Raw genomic sequence first — 16,771 nt, 5'->3', positions numbered from 1 at the left:
TGTCTAAATCTTAATGGCAACAAGTCTTGAATCCCTTGCAGGTATGTCCTGGATGATGAATACACCAGTTCTGTAGGCTCCAAATTTCCAGTCCGGTGGTCTCCACCAGAAGTGCTTATGTATAGCAAGTTCAGCAGCAAATCTGACATTTGGGCTTTTGGTAAGTAGATAAGAACATACAGATTAGGATGGAGAGATGGCTCTGTGGGTAAACTGCTTCTCATGCAAGCTTGACAACCTGAGTTCAATCCTCAGCACGCACCTAAAAGCGGGAAGCAGTAGAGAATACAGGCACTTGTAATCCCACTATGCCCCTACCCTATGCAGATAGGAGGTGGAGACTGGAGAAGCCCAAGTAGCTCATGTGCCAGCTAGCATGTAGAATGTACAAGAATAAACATCAAGGGAGACCTCGTCTCAAATGAGGTTAGAAGATAAGGATCAATCCCCGGGGTTGGTGTCTGACCTTCACTGTATGGTATGCTGCAAGTGATGCACATACACACACACACACACACACACACACACACACACACACACACAGTGTGGGGATGGAGGGAGGTAAAGGTGAAGAGAGAATATAGATTAAAGAGCTGAAAGAAGAACATAGTGGGAAAGTTCAAACTTGCATTCCTGTTATCATTCATTTGATCCTTGTGGTCCAGAACCACAAGCGTTTCCAAGGACAAATGCAGCTAGCTGGACAGTAGCTCTGTCTTCCTAGAATTCCAATATATCCTGGAAAACAAACTGCTCATTATTCAACAGCTTCTGCATTCTGATTATGTACTAGGCATTCTGCCAGACCCTGAAGCTACCAAAGCGAATAAGACACAGTTTCTCTTCTAGAGTGACTAATGGTCTAGCATAGGGCAACCCTGATAGTCAGCAGCGCAGGCTATGGCAGAATTCTGGACAAAACGCAAAATTCACAGAGAGAGAACTCAGCTTATTCTAATCTTGGAGGTTCATCCAGAAGGATATGGCTCCAAGTTTTTGAAAAAGACTGAATACACTTCTCCTTTTTACCTTCTAGGGGTTTTAATGTGGGAAATTTACTCCCTGGGGAAAATGCCATATGAGAGATTTACTAACAGTGAGACAGCAGAACACATTGCTCAAGGCTTACGTCTATACAGGCCTCATCTGGCATCAGAGAGGGTATATACCATCATGTACAGCTGCTGGCATGAGGTAAGTGCTGTAGTGGACCCTCTTAAATTATTCCCTTGAACTTCACACTTAGCTGGCCAGTTCCCAGTCTCCACGGTCACATGTCAGCTGGGCATAGACTTAGAGCTGCACATGCTTTGTCAGTCTAGCTTGCACCCCAGTCCTCTGACAGCCTTTCCATGCCCGCCCTAATCCTCACTAGAGTATCATTAGCAGACCCTAATACTTGTTTCAGCTTTAAGAGTAGGGGAGTTTATGAGACCAAAGGCACTCAGCTAAGAGAACGGGTGTTACAAAGTTAAGAGGTGGTGACACACACCTTTGATCCCAAAACAACCAAGCAAGCAAGCGAGCAAGCAAACAAACAAAACCCAAAGCAAACCAAGAAACAAAAAAAGTCTGGGACTCACCTAGGAGTGTTTGACCCTTCTTTTATTTCACTAGCTGCCAACCTTTTCTCGTTGAGGGTGCTAAATGAGATGTAAAAAAAAAAAAAAAAAAAAGTCACCTAAAAGGGACCTAAAATAGTCTTTGTTTGTCTGCTTTGGTTTTGGATTTTCTTCTCAAATATTTTTAAATTATTTTATTGTTTTGTGTATGAGTGTTTTGCTTGTATGTATATCTGTGCAGGGCATTCATGCCTGATGCCTGTGGAGGCCAGAAGAAGGCATCAGATCCCCTGGAACTGGAGTTACAGGCAGTTGTGAGACACCATGTGGGTGCTGGGAATCAAACCTGGCTCTGCTGGAAGAGCAATCAGTGCTCTAAATGCCTGTGTCATCTCTCTAGCTCGTTGCGGGTTTTTAAAATTTTAATTTTTATTATAGATTTTGAGGAGGTGCAGTTGTACTATTTTGAAGATAATGATCATGTTTCACTATTCTAAAACTGCTTTGCTGGGGCTGCGGAATGTGGCTCAATTGGTAGAGTACTTACCTAAGTATGAATGAAGCCATGCTTTGGTCCCCAGCACTACATAAGCCAGATGTGTGGTTACAGATGTTTGAGGCTGGGTCTCCAATTGTCAGGCTGGCCTCAAACTCATTATGTAGCTAAAGTTGACATTCAACTTCTGGATCTTATCTCCCAAGTGCTGGCTGGAGTCACAGGCATGCATTAAATGTCCCATTCCTAAGAATACACTTTAGTTTTAAAAAAAAAACAAAAACAAAAACAAAAAAACAGAGCCTTTCAACATAGCCCTGGCAGTCCTGGAACATACTTTATAGACCAGGTCAACATTGAACTACCAGTCTCTGCCTCCCAAGTGTGAGGATTAAAGGCTCGTGCCACCATGTTCAGCCTCCTAAGGAATTTTAATTTTTAAATTTTAAAAATTTTTTCGAGACAGGGTTTTTTTTTTTTTTTTCTGGCTGGAATTACAGGCATGCATTACATGTCCTACTCCTAAGGATACTTTTTAGGTTTTGTTTTGAAACAGAATCTCTCAACATAGCCCTGGCTGTCCTAGACTGTTTTGTAGACCAGGCTTTGAACTCACAGTGATCCACCTGCCTCTGCCTCCCAAGTGCTGGGAAGGAATTTCAAAAAATATAAATTACTGGGCTTTTTTCCCAGAGAGTCTGGATAGGCACATCTATGGAACACAGACATCCTTTCAAGTTCCCAAGAGCTTCTGATATGTGTCTAGTTTTGAAAACCAATTGAATACTGTGAAATTGATAACCCTTCAGTTCTGACAGATTGAGGTCATTCTGTCATGAATAGTTCCTGACTTATCAAATGCATCAAAGATAACTAGCCTATGTAGTCCCAACACTCAGGAATGTGGGGCCAGAGGGTTTGTCATGAGTTTCAGGCTAGCCTGGGCTACATATTGTGTTCCAGGGCAGCCTGGGATATAGAGTGACATTCTATCTCAAAACAAACAAACAAACAAAAAAACTAAAACAAATTTTCTTGATAAAAAATACCAAATCTCAGCCAGGCATGGTAATACATGCTTTTAATATCACCACTTTGGAGGCAGAAGCATGTGTTTCTCTGTGGGCTTGAGGCCAGCCTGGTCTACAAAGCGAGTCTAGGACAGCCAGGGCTATACAGAGAGACCCTGTCTCAAAACAAAAAGAACAAACCAAAAATGACCTAGTTCAAGAGCTCTCCAAAAGAGCTTTAATCTGACTGGATCTCCAAAAGAGTTATAATCTTAAAGTCAGACTAACAAAAGCCCTGGCTGCTGAGGGGTTCAGTCCAGGCTAACAGTCTGTGGCTTTGCAAAGTTCTTAGTTCATTTAGCTTTGAAAAGGCAGAAAGTGCATTCGGAACCTAGCTAAACATTATCCCTGCTTACAGGTCTGTTCTGCCAACCAGTTAATCACACTTGATAGTCATCCTCATTTCAAGTTCTGAAATAATGAGATAGTGTGTATACATTTGCTTGTTTGTTTTGTTTTTTGAGACAGGGTTTCTCTATGTAGCCTTGACTATCCTAGACTCGCTTTGTAGACCAGGCTGGCCTCGAACCCACAACGATCCACCTGCCTCTGCCTCCCAAGTGCTGGGATTAAAGGCCTGCGCCACCACCGCCCGGCATGTGTATACATTTACAATGAACTTATCTTCAGCTTTAATCAGCCCATCAGCTTAATTTGAAATTTGTTCTTATCGCACAAATAATTTGATCTGTGCTGGGCAGTTGGGGCCCATGCTTTTACTCCCAGAAGAGGCAAGAGGATCTCTCAGAGTTCAAGGGCAGCCTGGTCTACAAAAGAGTAAGCCTAGAATCATTTGTAGATTAGCCAGGTGAAAATGGAGATACAGAGTCCTTGCTGGGTTTCTGGAAAGAGATGCAAGGGAGAAGTAAAGGCAAAAGTTGTTAGCGTTATGGACTGGGGCAAAGGCTCAGTGGTTAAGAGAACTGGCTGTGCTTCCAGAAGTCCTGGGTTCACCCTCATGGCAGTTCACAACTGTCCATAACGCTAGTTCCAGGGGATCTGACACCTTCACACAGACCAATGTGCAGGCAGAATAAAATAAAATAAAAAAATCTTGAGTTGCTAAGGTGAAAACCACAGAAGGACCTTACGGAGACCTGCTATTTCATTTCTCTTCTCTGTGTGTGTGTGTTATGATGAAGATATGCTGCTAGGTACTTAGTATACACTTAATAAGTGTTAATACTTTGTAATTTACTACTGGGTTCCCTGCGGATTCTGGATTCTACATTATAACACTGTCCATTTTCTTTGGTTTTAGAAGGCAGATGAACGCCCTAGTTTCAAAATTCTCTTGAGTAACATTCTAGATGTCATGGATGAAGAATCCTGAGCTGGCTGAGAAGTTTCGTGGATCTACTCCTCTCTCCTACAAGCCCTAATTCCACTTTTCCTGAGGAGCTCCCAGGCTCCCAGGCTCTGCAGCCTTCCAGGCTCTGCAGCCTTCCAGGCTCCTACAGAATACATAAAGGCCCCTGGTACATCTAGGAATGCTCCTGCACATCTAGGCATGCCTTTCTTCTTTCATTCCCCGGCATAATGCTTCCGGAAAAAAAGGCCAAGGGCTTTCTGTGCCCTGTATTACCCATAACTTCAAGACTAGTAACAGACTGAATTTGGGATGGAAACATTTGGAGGAAGGAAAAGATGTAAATAGCCCCACTAGTTGTGTTAAGCATACTGCCCTATATTTTTCATATTTCAAGTTATTGGTTAAGTGTTAAGAGGGTTTTTGGGCGGGAGGGGAGGCAGGACAGCCTGGAATGGTGCCAATAAAACGGGAGGGGTGTTTTAATACAATAAAATTACTGGAAAGAGTGAAAGTATCTCCTGTTTTAATTCATCATGCAGCCACCTGAAGCTCCGTAAAGTCCTTCTGTGTTTTTCACTTTAGCAACTCAAGATTTTTTTTATATTCTGTCTGAGAATTGCAGAAAAGTGTGTGTCATTGTTTGGCGTATTCCTAATCTAGAACTCGATAGAACTCACATTTCACTCATCTTTCTCTTGTGTTAAGTGTGCCTTCTGCCTTTAATCCCAGCACTCGGGAAGCACAGGCAGGTGGATCTCTGGGAGTTCAAGCCAGCCTGGTCTACCAAGTGAGTCCAGGACAGCCAAGGCTACACAGAGAAACCCTGTCTCGAAAAACCAATAAATAAATAGATACATTTTTTAAAATAAATAAAGCGTGTCTTCGAATTCTAGACGAATTCAACAAACCTTCCACAGTGCTTGGCACACAGTAGACATATACTATCATTTGAATAAATCTAAAAATTAGAAACAAACTCAGCCAGAGCCTCATGAAACTACATCTAGAGGAAAATTCAAAGAACTGGATGGATCCCTGGGCCCGGGCTAGCTAGCTACCTCGCAGAAGAATTCTGGCTGGGTGTAAAACCTTGGCTAAAAAACCGCGGGCCAATTTGGAAGTGGGCGGGGCGGAGTTGAAGGGCCCGCCTTTCACTGGATCATGTGATGTGAAGTAACTTCCTCTTTTCCTTTCCGCTACTCTTTTCTTTTTGTATTTTCGCTCCGGCAGCTTGAGGGCGTTTCAAACAACTGGCCAGGCGCTACCGCCGGGTTGTGACTGCTCCGGCCAGTACGGACAGTGGAACGCTGTCGCTTGAAGGGAGGGGCTCGCGGTGCCGGCGGGACGCTTACCTTGCGCAGTCGCAGTGAGCTCACAGGGGGGCGTTCCCCGAGGCTGGGGCGGGGAGGCGTGGGGGGGTGTTGTAGTTCCGGTTCCGTCACTCAGACACGTGAAGGTCGGCGAGTAGGTTGTGTGCTGCTCCCTTCGGCCCGCGTGGTCGCGCCGGGATGGATTCCTCCGCCGCCTCTTCGGGCACGGGTTTGGGCGCCGTGGACCCTCAGCTGCAGCATTTCATCGAGGTGGAGACGCAGAAACAGCGCTTCCAGCAGCTGGTGCATCAGATGACGGAACTTTGCTGGGTGAGGAGCTCGGAACGGGACACGGTGGCTACTTTGCCCGTGTCCTTGCCCCCACGGGACTTGCTAGGATGTCAGGGATTCCAGAGTGAGTGGTCTTGCCCGCACTCTGGGTTTTCGGATTCCTTAGGCCGAGCCGGGAGGGACCACGGTGACTTCTCAGGGAGACCGAAGGTGCAAAGGATTTGGAGCCACGGGCTTACACCACTGTCCCACCCAGCACCCAGAGGTGCCTGAGGTTGAAGCTGCTTAGTGCTGGACACTGCTTAGTGTTCAACAGTAAGACTGCCCGGAATCCGCAGTCCTGGGATTTTAGAGAACTGGAATCCTAGGGAGTCCGTGACTATTAATTTCTGGACTCCTCGGGACTTACTTTGCTCAGTTAGAACCCTCCTGATGAAAAGACAAGCGGCTTTTTCATTAAGGATAAAAGTGGCATAATCTCTCCTAACATCCGCATGTATTTGCTGTCACGGTGAATTGTGTAATACCAAACTATTAAGGTTTGAAGGTTGAGAAATTGAGTCTGCTCAATGAGGGGACTTTGGCAGAGGGGCAGAAGGCAGTTGTTTGTAGCTGAGATCAAGGTGTTGTGGTTGCCAAGGGCAGCACACTGCCCTCCTGTGACAAAAACTTCAGAGGCCAAGGATAATAGTCTTTGGAATAGGAGAGACTTTAAAACTCGTGTATAAAGCAGAGAGGCATGAAAGAAATGCATTCTAAAAGCTTCAGACTATGTGCAGGCATTGATTTACCTGGTCCTTTTCCTGTAAACTTACATATTACTGAGCTGTGCTCTTTAAAAATGTTCCAGTGATTCTGGTTTGCCTTGGATCAGAGTTTTTTTTCTTTTTAAAGCAAGGTTTCCTGTATTCCAAGCTGGCCTTATTCTGAATGGACAACTGACAATAGCAAAAAGTGACCTTGAACTCCTGGGTTTCCGGCCTCCTCCACCTTTCAAGTACTCTGTGTACGTTCAGTTTAGAGACAGGACTTTACTATATTCACTCCTGGCTGGCCTGGAACTTCGAGCTCCTCCTGCCTCTGCCTCCTGACTCGTGGGATCTTGTTTTACCACCAAAATAAGATAAATCTTGCTACTTAAAAAAGTCTTTGATTCATTTTATGCACTTGGGAAGTGGGCGTGGTTAGTGACTGTTAAGACTCATTGAGTGGTGCCATACACTTTTAGTCCTAGCAGAGAAAGGGAGGCAGTTCGAGGCCAGCCTGGTTTGCAGAGTGGGTTCCAGGACAGCCAGGGCTACAAACAAGAAAAGAATGAGCTAAGAGAGGGATTTAGTTTTCTCCAATGCTATAGCCACTAGTAAGTTGCGCATGCTCCAGTAAAAGACCCCTATACCTCTGCTCATGCAAGCAACTGAGATTAGACCTCAGTGGATAATAAAGGATATACAGTAGAGTGAGGAATTGTTGGGAAGTAGAGAGGGTGAGACGGTAATGGCAAATATGATCAAATTATATTATATACAGGTGTGAAATTGTCAAAGCAATTTGTAAAAATCTGAACTACAGGACCTTTTTAAAGAAAACATCAGTTTTTCAGCGCTCCTGAGGGGACGCATGAGCCTTTCGTGTGTTGGTAAGGATGGTACAGTCCCAGAACTTGGAAACAGAGACAAAGGATCGCAATTTCCAGGTCATCCAGCCCAAGTCTTGTCTCAAAAGACAGACAGATAACTATCTTAAATAAACAGGATTATAGAATGTTGGTTTATAGATTTATTTTATTGGTTTTATTTAGGATACCTAACTGATTTTGTCCTTTAATCATTTTCTTTCACAGTTTATTTAAAGGCATTTAATGTCAGCACTATTGTATGTAGTGATACAATCCAATCTAGAAAAAAGGTTTTGGGTGTTTTGTTTTTTGTTTTCTTTTGGTGGTGGGAGTTTGAGACAGGGTTTCCCTGTGTAGCTCTGATTGGCCTTGAACTCAGATCCACCTGCCTCTGCTGAGATTAAAGGTGTGTGCTACCTCTCACCAAAAGGTTATTTCACTTGAATTTTTGCTACTTTTCTCACTGTGTTATATCAGTGTGTGCCATTTTCTGGTTCCCTGACTTTGAGCAAACTCTGCCAGGTTTTCCACTTCTAAAGTGAGGACTGATAATGGTGTCTGTGTCATTGCCTTGTTGCAAAATGGAAGCCTGTGTCCTATTGCTTAACGATTGGTAAGATGCCAAGTGTGAACATTTTTATATTAATGTTTTTTAGATTAGCATAAAAGTCATGGACTTTATCATGTACAAAGTCTTCTTTTTAAAATTATTATGCTTTGCTCTCTTTCTTTCTAAAGATATATTTATTATGTATACAGTGTTCTGCTTGCATGTAATGCCTGTAGGCCAGAAGAGGGCACCACATCTCATTATAGTTGTGAGCCATCATGTGGTTGCTGGGAATTGAACTCAGGACCTCTGGAAGAACAGCCAGTGCTCTTATCCTCTGAGCCATCTCTCCAGCCCAAAATGTGTTCTTTTAACACGTTTATTTCTTGCCTTCCTTCAATTCCTTTCTCTCCTCATGGTCTTCTAGTTACATCACACACATAGAAACACAGTCTTAAACTAGGTGCCACAGGTAAGAGAAAACCGGTCTAAATGTATTAACAAATCACACAGTTTAGGTGGGATTATTTCTATAAGCAAAAGACCTTTATTTGAACGTTCCCTTTGTGATTCTGGTTCTTATTCTGAACAGGAGAAGTGCATGGATAAGCCTGGGCCAAAGTTGGACAGTCGGGCTGAGGCCTGTTTTGTGAACTGCGTTGAGCGCTTCATTGATACAAGCCAATTCATCTTGAACCGACTGGAGCAGACCCAGAAGTCCAAACCTGTCTTCTCAGAAAGCCTTTCTGACTGATCTCAGCATTACCTCTTTGGAAAAGTAGTTCAAGAAATGAAGAGCTGTTGATGGGATGGTTGAAGAAATGGCTGTGGGTGGGATTGACTCCCAGTTTGTTTTATCATCTTGGGACATCTTGTCACCTGAGAATGAACAAAGACCGATTTTTATGTATGGAAGTTGAGAGTCATGCATATTTGGTTGTGTTCGTAAAGCTAAGCCTGTGAAAATAATTAACAGATTATGAGATGCATATTACTGTACATGGGACTATGCTTTCTCAAGGTCCCTTAACTGCTTTCTATAATTTTGATAGTGGAACTGCTTTCTATAACTTGATAGTGGGACCACATACGGTAAATCTCTATTTGTATTATAGATTCATTTCTGACTTTTTAGGGAGTTCTTTGTGTCTGAAAAAGCAACAGTGGGGAACTATCATGGCACTGCTTTATTGTGAGCCTTTGTTCAAGTTTGCCTATTGGAGCTGAATTCTACGGTGTGTTCATGCAATCTAGCATGTTAGGCTGTCTCTCTCCCCTATACTATTATTTACTTAAATATCAAGTAGAAAATATGGTTTAAGGTAGAGCAGGCAGCCTGAGAATCCAGAGAGCTTTCCTTATACAGGAATCTAGATCACGAGCTTTAGTCCCACTCCCAGACAGCCACAGGAAGAAAGAAGCTAACTTACTTTGTATATCAGGATACAAAACATTCACAGATGTGCTGAAATGCTAACGATTTAGGCCAGTCAAAAACTAACAGCAGTTTCAGGTGGAGGCGCATGCCTGCTGTTAGTCATAAATTCCATCAACTGCATTCTTTTGGTCTCTGAAATAAAAGCTCGCAAGTTCAGCTCTGTGAGGCTTTCTATTTGGAATTTTATCTGCTTCTCAGGTTTTATGTAGGCTCATTCCAAGGCAACTGTGCTTTCTGTCCTAGACAGCCCTGAAGTTTTTGTGGGAAGAAAATACTTTGAGGTGAGAAGGGAAAAACCATTCTGTGCTAACACTTTAGGTCCCTGATAGAAGAGCTTTTGTTGAATTCCTCTCATTTGTAAATTCTCACACTACAGTATAGAATTAAAAGAACAGTGCAGGCTGAAGATGGCTCAGTGGTTAAGAGTGCTGACTGTTCTTCCAGAAGTCCTGAGTTCAATTCCCAGCAATCACATGGTGGCTCACAACCATCTATAATGTGATCTGATCCCCTTTTCTGGCCTGCCCAGGGTACAAGCAGGCAGAGCACTATATACATAATACATAAGTAAGTCTTTGAGAACTGACTAGTACAAATCCACAAAAGTGGACAAATCCACACTTCTGCTATTTATATAGGCACTACAAGGACAGTTTTGCAAATTGTGATGAATATATATGTCAACAAACAAGTGCCTTTTCCAACCTAGACTCAGGGATTCAGTAGAACCAGCTCTAAGGCTAAGAGGTTAGTTCTAGCCGAGAGAGGCAGGAAGAAAGCCATAAAGATTTCCATGTAGTAAATTCCATTAAGAAACAGCACAGTGGACAAAAGAGATTGATTGCTCAGTTGGCTATTGCAAAGAACCCAGATTAATTTCCTAGCATTTGTATGGCGGCTCACAACCATCTTAGCTCTAGTTCTAAGGGATCCAATACCATCTGTCTTCCATAGGCACACGTGTCACACACATATGTGTGTGTAGGCAAGTCTTCATGGACATGAAAGTAAATCTGAAAAGAATCTGGAAAAAAATACAATAATGGTGTTAGGAAATGTTTATGAAGCTTTGTTACTTTCTAAAAATAGCTGAGACTTGAAAACACCCACATGGCCAAGACTTAAGAGAGTCAAGAATTGTTTGGCAGAGGAAACGGTCCGAATGCCTCATGGTAGAAGCTACGGTGGTTCCATGGGATTAGAAAAGTAAGATCTTGTAGGATGAACAGAAATGACTAAAGAATGTAAGACCATATAAAGCTTATCAGCTTTTACCTGGCTTAATAGGAAGCCATTTGATTTTTTGCAGATGTGTGATGTCATATAGCTTGCTGCTTGGTGTAATAGTACTTAGGGTAGGTAAGTAACTGGCATATACCTTTGATGTGTCAAGGTAAAACGTATGTGGCACAGGGTGTTCTTTAGTTTTAGTCATTTTTTCCAGTTTGTCCTGGCTGTTCTGGAACTCGCTACATAGACAAAGAGATGCGGCCTCTACCTCCCAAGTGCTGGAATTAAAGGCATTTACCACCATGTCTGGAAATACACACACACACACAAACACACACACACAGACAAATCTTGGATGAAGGAGGAGTTATTCCAAGGGTTATCTACCAGCACAGTTCTCTTAAAACGTCCTTCAGGTTTATATTTGTTGTTACATAATAGAATCAAAGGCTGATGGTGGAATGTCTTATGTTGTACATCTTCAGCCTATGTAGGCATATGGGTTTTAATAAGATTCACCTGTCTTTAATGTATGGTTTGGATATGGTTGAATGTGTTCCCTGTGGGTTGATGTACTGAAAACTTGCCCCAGCGAAGCGTTAAAGGGAAGCCATTTTAAGAGACGGGGACTTCTTTCTGGTAACATCGTCTCATTTTTTTAAAAAAGGTGGCACATGCTTTTAATCCCAGCATTCTGGAAGGCAGAGGCAGGTAGATGTCTGAGTTCGAGGCCTGTCTGGTCTACAGAGTGATTCTAGGACAGCCAGGGCTACACAGAAACCCTGTGTTGAAAAATAAACCCCAAAATACATAAATAAGGCTGGAGAGATGGTTTAGTGGTTAAGAGCATTTGCTGCTCTGGCAGAGGCTCAGTTCCCAGAATCCACATGGTGGTTTACAGTTGTTTATAACTCCAGTTCCAGGGGATCCAACTCCCTCTGGGCACTAGGCGCCCATGTGCATAGACATACATGGAGACAAGACACTCATACAAAAAAATAAAGAAGGGACCTGAGGGCAGGTCACTAGTCATTGGTGAAGTTAAGGTACTTTTGCCAGGCCACTGAGTAGAGTCTTTGCCATCTTGTTTGGTAAAGCAATTATCTTCACCGGACCCATGCTCCCACTTTTGCCACCTGCCATGAAGTGACAATTTTAAAGGGGTGCCCTTGCCACAGTCAGTGTTGTATTTTTTGAACACTCAGATTTCAAATCTCCAGATACATCTCAATTCTTTATAAAGTTAGTGTGTTTCAGGTATTTTATTAGAGTAATAAACATACTATATTATCAGAAGGTAGCAGATAGGAACTAAAAGGAATGTCTCCAAAGGCATAGGAAAAAAAAAAAAGGGAAGCTAAACATAAGAAAAGGAAACCATAGATAGTGACAATAAAATGCCTAAGACCATAGGTTGCTATTGCTTGAGGTAAGAAAAAGAACAGCATACGAACACTCATAATTAGCTTTCCTACATAGCAGGTGCACTCAAGGCGATGTACAACTTTTTGACAGCTAACAAAGTGGGCCCTCTAAAGAGAAAATAATGTTCATAGGCCTGCCCCTAGAGGCTTGCAGGTGCAGTCACTGTGTCACCTGTGGATCAGTAGGTGGCAGAGTTACCATTCTGGTGCCAGCTAGCCTCCCAGGAGGAGGAGGAGCAAGCTGGAGCTTAGATGCACCCCAACTGGGCCCTGGGGCCCTGGGAGTGAGTGAGCCCAAGATAGACAACCTTTACAAGGGGCTGCTCGGGTGGCCTGGGAGAGGAGCAAGGCCAAGATGACCACCAGACAAGCACCATGGAAGCTAGACAGAGCTACCTGAGATGACCACCAGCCTGGTGCCTTGCAGGCCTGGGGAGAAGACCATGCCCAAGATGACCCCTGTCCGGTGTCATAATGCACAAGCAGGGCATAGCACTCCTGAGATGGCCCCAGACACTCAGAAACCATGGTGCCATAAAGAAGAAAGCAAGTGGTGGAGAAATGGAAGAGAAAGAGAAACAGAAGGATGTGCACACAACGAAGAGAGGCAGAACTGGAGACTGTAGAACAGCCTGGTGTGAAGGGTGGGGTCTTGGCCTGTGCTGCCATCAGGGGCCAGGTCTTGGTCTGTGGCTCTGCAGCAGAAGGGGTCTGTTACCACCAAAGGCCAGGCAGACTTCCCTGGTCTGTGCTCTTTCCCTGAGTCAGGTTGATGTCTGAGGGCTGTGCAAAACTGGCCCCACCCTTCGCCTGATGCTTCATGGGAGAGCTGACCCTGGAGGCCATGAGAGCAAGAGAACTGACCTTGCCCTTAGCCAGCTGTAGTGCTTGGGAGAGCCAGCCCCACACACTGCTGGAGTTGTGGGTGAATCAGCTTCCAGGGGTTTGGGACAGCTGGCCCTACCTGTGTTACCACACAGACAAGGGAGAGATACCCTTCTCCTCCTCTCACCTCACCACCTGTGGCAAGTGGGGGATCTGGCCCATGGGGTCATGAGAGCAGGAGAGCTGGCCCTGTCTTTTACCAGCTACAGCACTCGGGAGAGCAGGCCCTGCCTTGCACCTCGGGTTGGCAGCACAGTAGAGCTGACCCTGGTGGCAGGGGTGTGGTGGGCCAGCTGACCCAAGGGCATGAGCGTAGGAGAGCTGGCCCTGCCACTTGTCTGCCCTGAGGTGACATGGCCAAGGGAGAGATGCCCCCTACATTCCCCCTTGCCACCTACAGCAGGCAGGAGAGCTGGCCCTGAGGTTCACAGAGCAGGAGAGCAGGCCCTGCACCTCACCTGGGCAGCAAAGTAGAGCTGGTTCTGGATGTGAGGGTTGTAGGTGAGCCAGCCCGAGGGCATGAGTGTAGGAGAGACAGCACTTGCTGCCTCTCTGGGGTGAGGTGGTGTCTGCAAGAGAGAGATCCCTGCTCCTCCCTTTTGTCTTTGCCACCAGTGGTGGGTAGGAGAGCTGGCCCAACAGGGTTATGAGAGTAGGAGAGCTGGCACTGTCCCTCACCTGGGCAGCACAGTCGAAGTGGCCCTGGATGTGGGGGCTGTAGGTAAGCGAGCCCCAAGGATGTGAGTGTGGGAGAGCAGCCCCTGCCTTTTGTTTGCTGTGTGGTGGCTTATCCTTGGCATAGGCAGTGGGCAGGAAAGTTGGCCTTGGTGGGGTCATGAAAGCAGGACAGCAGGCCTTGGACATCATCTGGACAACCCAGTAAGAGCTGGCTCTGGATGTGGGGAACTCGGGTGAGCTGGCCAGAGGGTGTGGATGTGGGAGAGCTGAACTTGTAAATTTTCTTCCTTGCAGTGGTGTGGGCAAGGGAGCGATGCCCTCCCCCACCCTCGCCTCTTGCCACCTACAGCAAGTGAGAGACTTGGTCCTGGCGTCATGAGAGCACAAAAGCTGTCCCTGCCCCTCACCTGCTGCAGCACTCAGGAGAACAGGCCCTGTATCTTACCTAGGCAGCACAGTAGAGCTCACCCTGCGTGTGTGTGTGTGTGTGTGGGTGCTGGTTAGCTGGCCCAAGGGCATGAACACAGAAGAGATGGCCCGGCCACTTGTCTGCTGGGCAGTGGTGCAGAAAAGTGAGAGATGCCCTCTTCCCCTCCCTCATCCCTCACCACTTATGGAAGGATGGAGAGCTGGTCCTGGGGTCACACAAATGGGATAACTGGCCCTGTTCCTCACCAGCTGCAACACTCAGGTTAGAGGACCCTGCACCTTGCCTGGACAGCACAGTAGAGCTGGCCCTGTTTCTGGAGGTGTTGATGAGCTGGCTCTGGGGATTTGAGAATGGAGGAACCAACAGGTTGACCAGCTCAGATACCTCTCAAGCCCAGAGATCCAGAGTGTTGAATTGCCCTATCCCAACATCTACCCCACTGGAGTACATGAAATGGCTGGTCTTTTGGACATAAATCTACAGGATTTCCGTGACAGGGCATCTGGGAGATGTTCCAGTGAGGTTCCAGGACTGATAAAGTACCAGACCAATGAGTCATTGCAATGAGCATTCGCAAGCAAAAACGTGTGGACAATAAGGTATACTGTGGGACACCCTCTGACACACAACAGTTTCAACAAAGAGTTTTTTTCTTTTCTTTTTGGGGGATGGTTGTAAGGATGAAGGATGGGTAGGGGGAGGGAGAGATGAGTAGGGTCCATGATGTGAAATTCACAAAGATCCAATAAAAACTAAAAAAGAAAAAGATAGTCAAAGGGGTTATGTTAGTTACTCTAGCCATAGGAAGGTTTCCCTAAGGACATGTAAGGCAGAACTGACTACTACACTTAGGACCAAAAAGATGACTTCTGTGATAAAGGAATCGAATTACTCTTTTACTTCTTTTTAAAAAAAAGATTTTATTTACTTATTTTATGTATATGAGTGTTCGATATGCATGTACACCAGCACACCAGAAGAGGGCATCAGATCACATTATAGATGGTTGTGAGCCACCATGTAGTTGCTGGGAATTGAACTGAGGACCTCTCGAAGAGCAGACAGTGCTCTTAACCACTGAGCCATCTTTCCAGCTCCTCTTTGACTTCTTAAATAAGAAAGCTAAACCAATTTTGCAGATTCTTAGCACCTTAAACAAAGAGCATCCTTGAACACCTAGACAATTCATTATGAACTGATTTTTTTGTTTGTTTTTCGAGACAGGCTTTCTCTGTGTACTCCTGGATGTCTTGGACTTTCATTGTAGATCAGGCTGGCCTCAAACTTACAGCGATCTGCCTCTGCCTTCATGAGTGCTGGGATTACAGGTGTGAACCACTGTGCCTGACATATATGAGCTGATTTAAAAACAAAACAAAAACCTCTTGTGTTTCTTTTCTTTTCTTTTTTCTTTTTTTGTTGTCAGTGAGCATTTTATTTTTTTATTAATTTATTCATATTACATCTCGATTGTTAGCCCTTCCCCTGCTTCCTCCCATTCTTCCCTCCCTCCCACTTCCCCCCTTCTCCCCTCCCCTATGTCTGTGATTGAGGGAGACCTCCTCCCCCTATATATGCTCTTAGAATATCGAGTCTCTTCTTGGTAACTTGCTATCCTTCCTCTGAGTGCCGCCAGGCCTCCCCATCCAGGGGACATGGTCAGAAAAGGGGCACCAGAGTTCATGTGAGAGTCAGATCTCACTCTCCACTCAACGGTGGAGAATATCATGTTTGTTGGCTAGGTCTTGGTAGGGGTTCAAAGCTTACTGCCTGTATTCTCCTTGGCTGGTGCCTTAGTTTGAGGAGGACCCCAGGACCCCGATCTGCCTGTCATAAAGTTCTTCTTGTAGGTTTCCAGGACCCTGTGGGTCCTACTATTTCCCCATTCTTCCATGCTACTCTTGTTTAAAGTCTCAATAGGATGTCCTTGCCTCTGACCCACTTTCTTGGTAAGTAAAATTTTTCATGGTACGTATCCCTTGAACCACTTTGGAAAGCTATCTGACGCTTTCTCAGAAAAATGGGAATAGGGCTTCCTCAAGATCCAGCTATCCCACTCCTTGGAATACACCCAGAAAATGCCCTACCACACAGCAGGGACATATGCTTAACCATGTTCATAGCTGCTTTATACATAATAGCCAGAACATGGAAACATCCTAAGTGTCCCTCAGTAGAAGAATGGATAAAGAAACTGTGGTACATTTACACTATGGAATACTACTCAGCTATTAAAAAAAAGGAATTCCCGAAATTTGTGGACAAATGGATTGATCTAGAAATTATCATAATGAGTGAGTTCACCCAGAAGCAAAAGAGACAAACGGTATATACCTCTTGTGTTTCTAAACCTACGTTTTGCAAAGATCAGTCTCACATATGTAAAACTTATGCAGCACAATCTGACCGTCTCGGCTGTACATAAATTTATACAAGAGACAGTAGGATACAGCTGATTAAGGTTCTGAAATACTGATCAA

General features: G+C 44.8%; 2 protein-coding genes and 1 pseudogene across 2 annotated transcripts in view; all 3 read left to right on the top strand.

Moving 5' to 3' along the window:
- Nucleotides 1-4,559, top strand: part of Btk (Bruton tyrosine kinase) — a 44,136-nt gene extending 39,577 nt beyond the window's left edge. The window contains exons 17-19 of the mRNA XM_051141314.1: nucleotides 42-160; nucleotides 1,037-1,194; nucleotides 4,390-4,559. Coding sequence (XP_050997271.1) covers nucleotides 42-160; nucleotides 1,037-1,194; nucleotides 4,390-4,461 — 349 coding nt within the window. The 3' untranslated portion in view covers nucleotides 4,462-4,559. The remainder of the gene's footprint in view (nucleotides 1-41; nucleotides 161-1,036; nucleotides 1,195-4,389) is intronic.
- Nucleotides 4,560-5,865: 1,306 nt separating this feature from the next.
- Nucleotides 5,866-9,156, top strand: Timm8a (translocase of inner mitochondrial membrane 8A). Its single transcript, XM_051141594.1, has 2 exons — nucleotides 5,866-6,080; nucleotides 8,799-9,156. The coding sequence occupies exons 1-2, from the start codon at nucleotides 5,949-5,951 to the stop codon at nucleotides 8,958-8,960; spliced, it is 294 nt and encodes a 97-aa protein (XP_050997551.1). The 5' UTR covers nucleotides 5,866-5,948; the 3' UTR covers nucleotides 8,961-9,156.
- Nucleotides 9,157-12,431: 3,275 nt separating this feature from the next.
- Nucleotides 12,432-12,501, top strand: LOC127186088 (uncharacterized; annotated as a pseudogene).
- The last annotated feature ends 4,270 nt before the right edge of the window (nucleotides 12,502-16,771 follow it).

The sequence above is a fragment of the Acomys russatus genome, chromosome X, assembly GCF_903995435.1.
Source record: "Acomys russatus chromosome X, mAcoRus1.1, whole genome shotgun sequence".
NCBI lineage: Eukaryota > Metazoa > Chordata > Mammalia > Rodentia > Muridae > Acomys > Acomys russatus.
Note: the sequence above shows the minus strand (reverse complement) of the source record. Positions and strands in the feature narration are given on the sequence as shown.

What these genes read in the sequence shown, in the direction of transcription:
- Timm8a (XM_051141594.1), top strand. Translation starts at nt 5,949, where the DNA reads ATGGATTCCTCCGCCGCCTCTTCGGGCACGGGTTTGGGCGCCGTGGAC. An exon ending in AGATGACGGAACTTTGCTGG is followed by an intron (nt 6,081 to 8,798) that starts GTGAGGAGCTCG and finishes TATTCTGAACAG; the next exon opens with GAGAAGTGCATGGATAAGCC.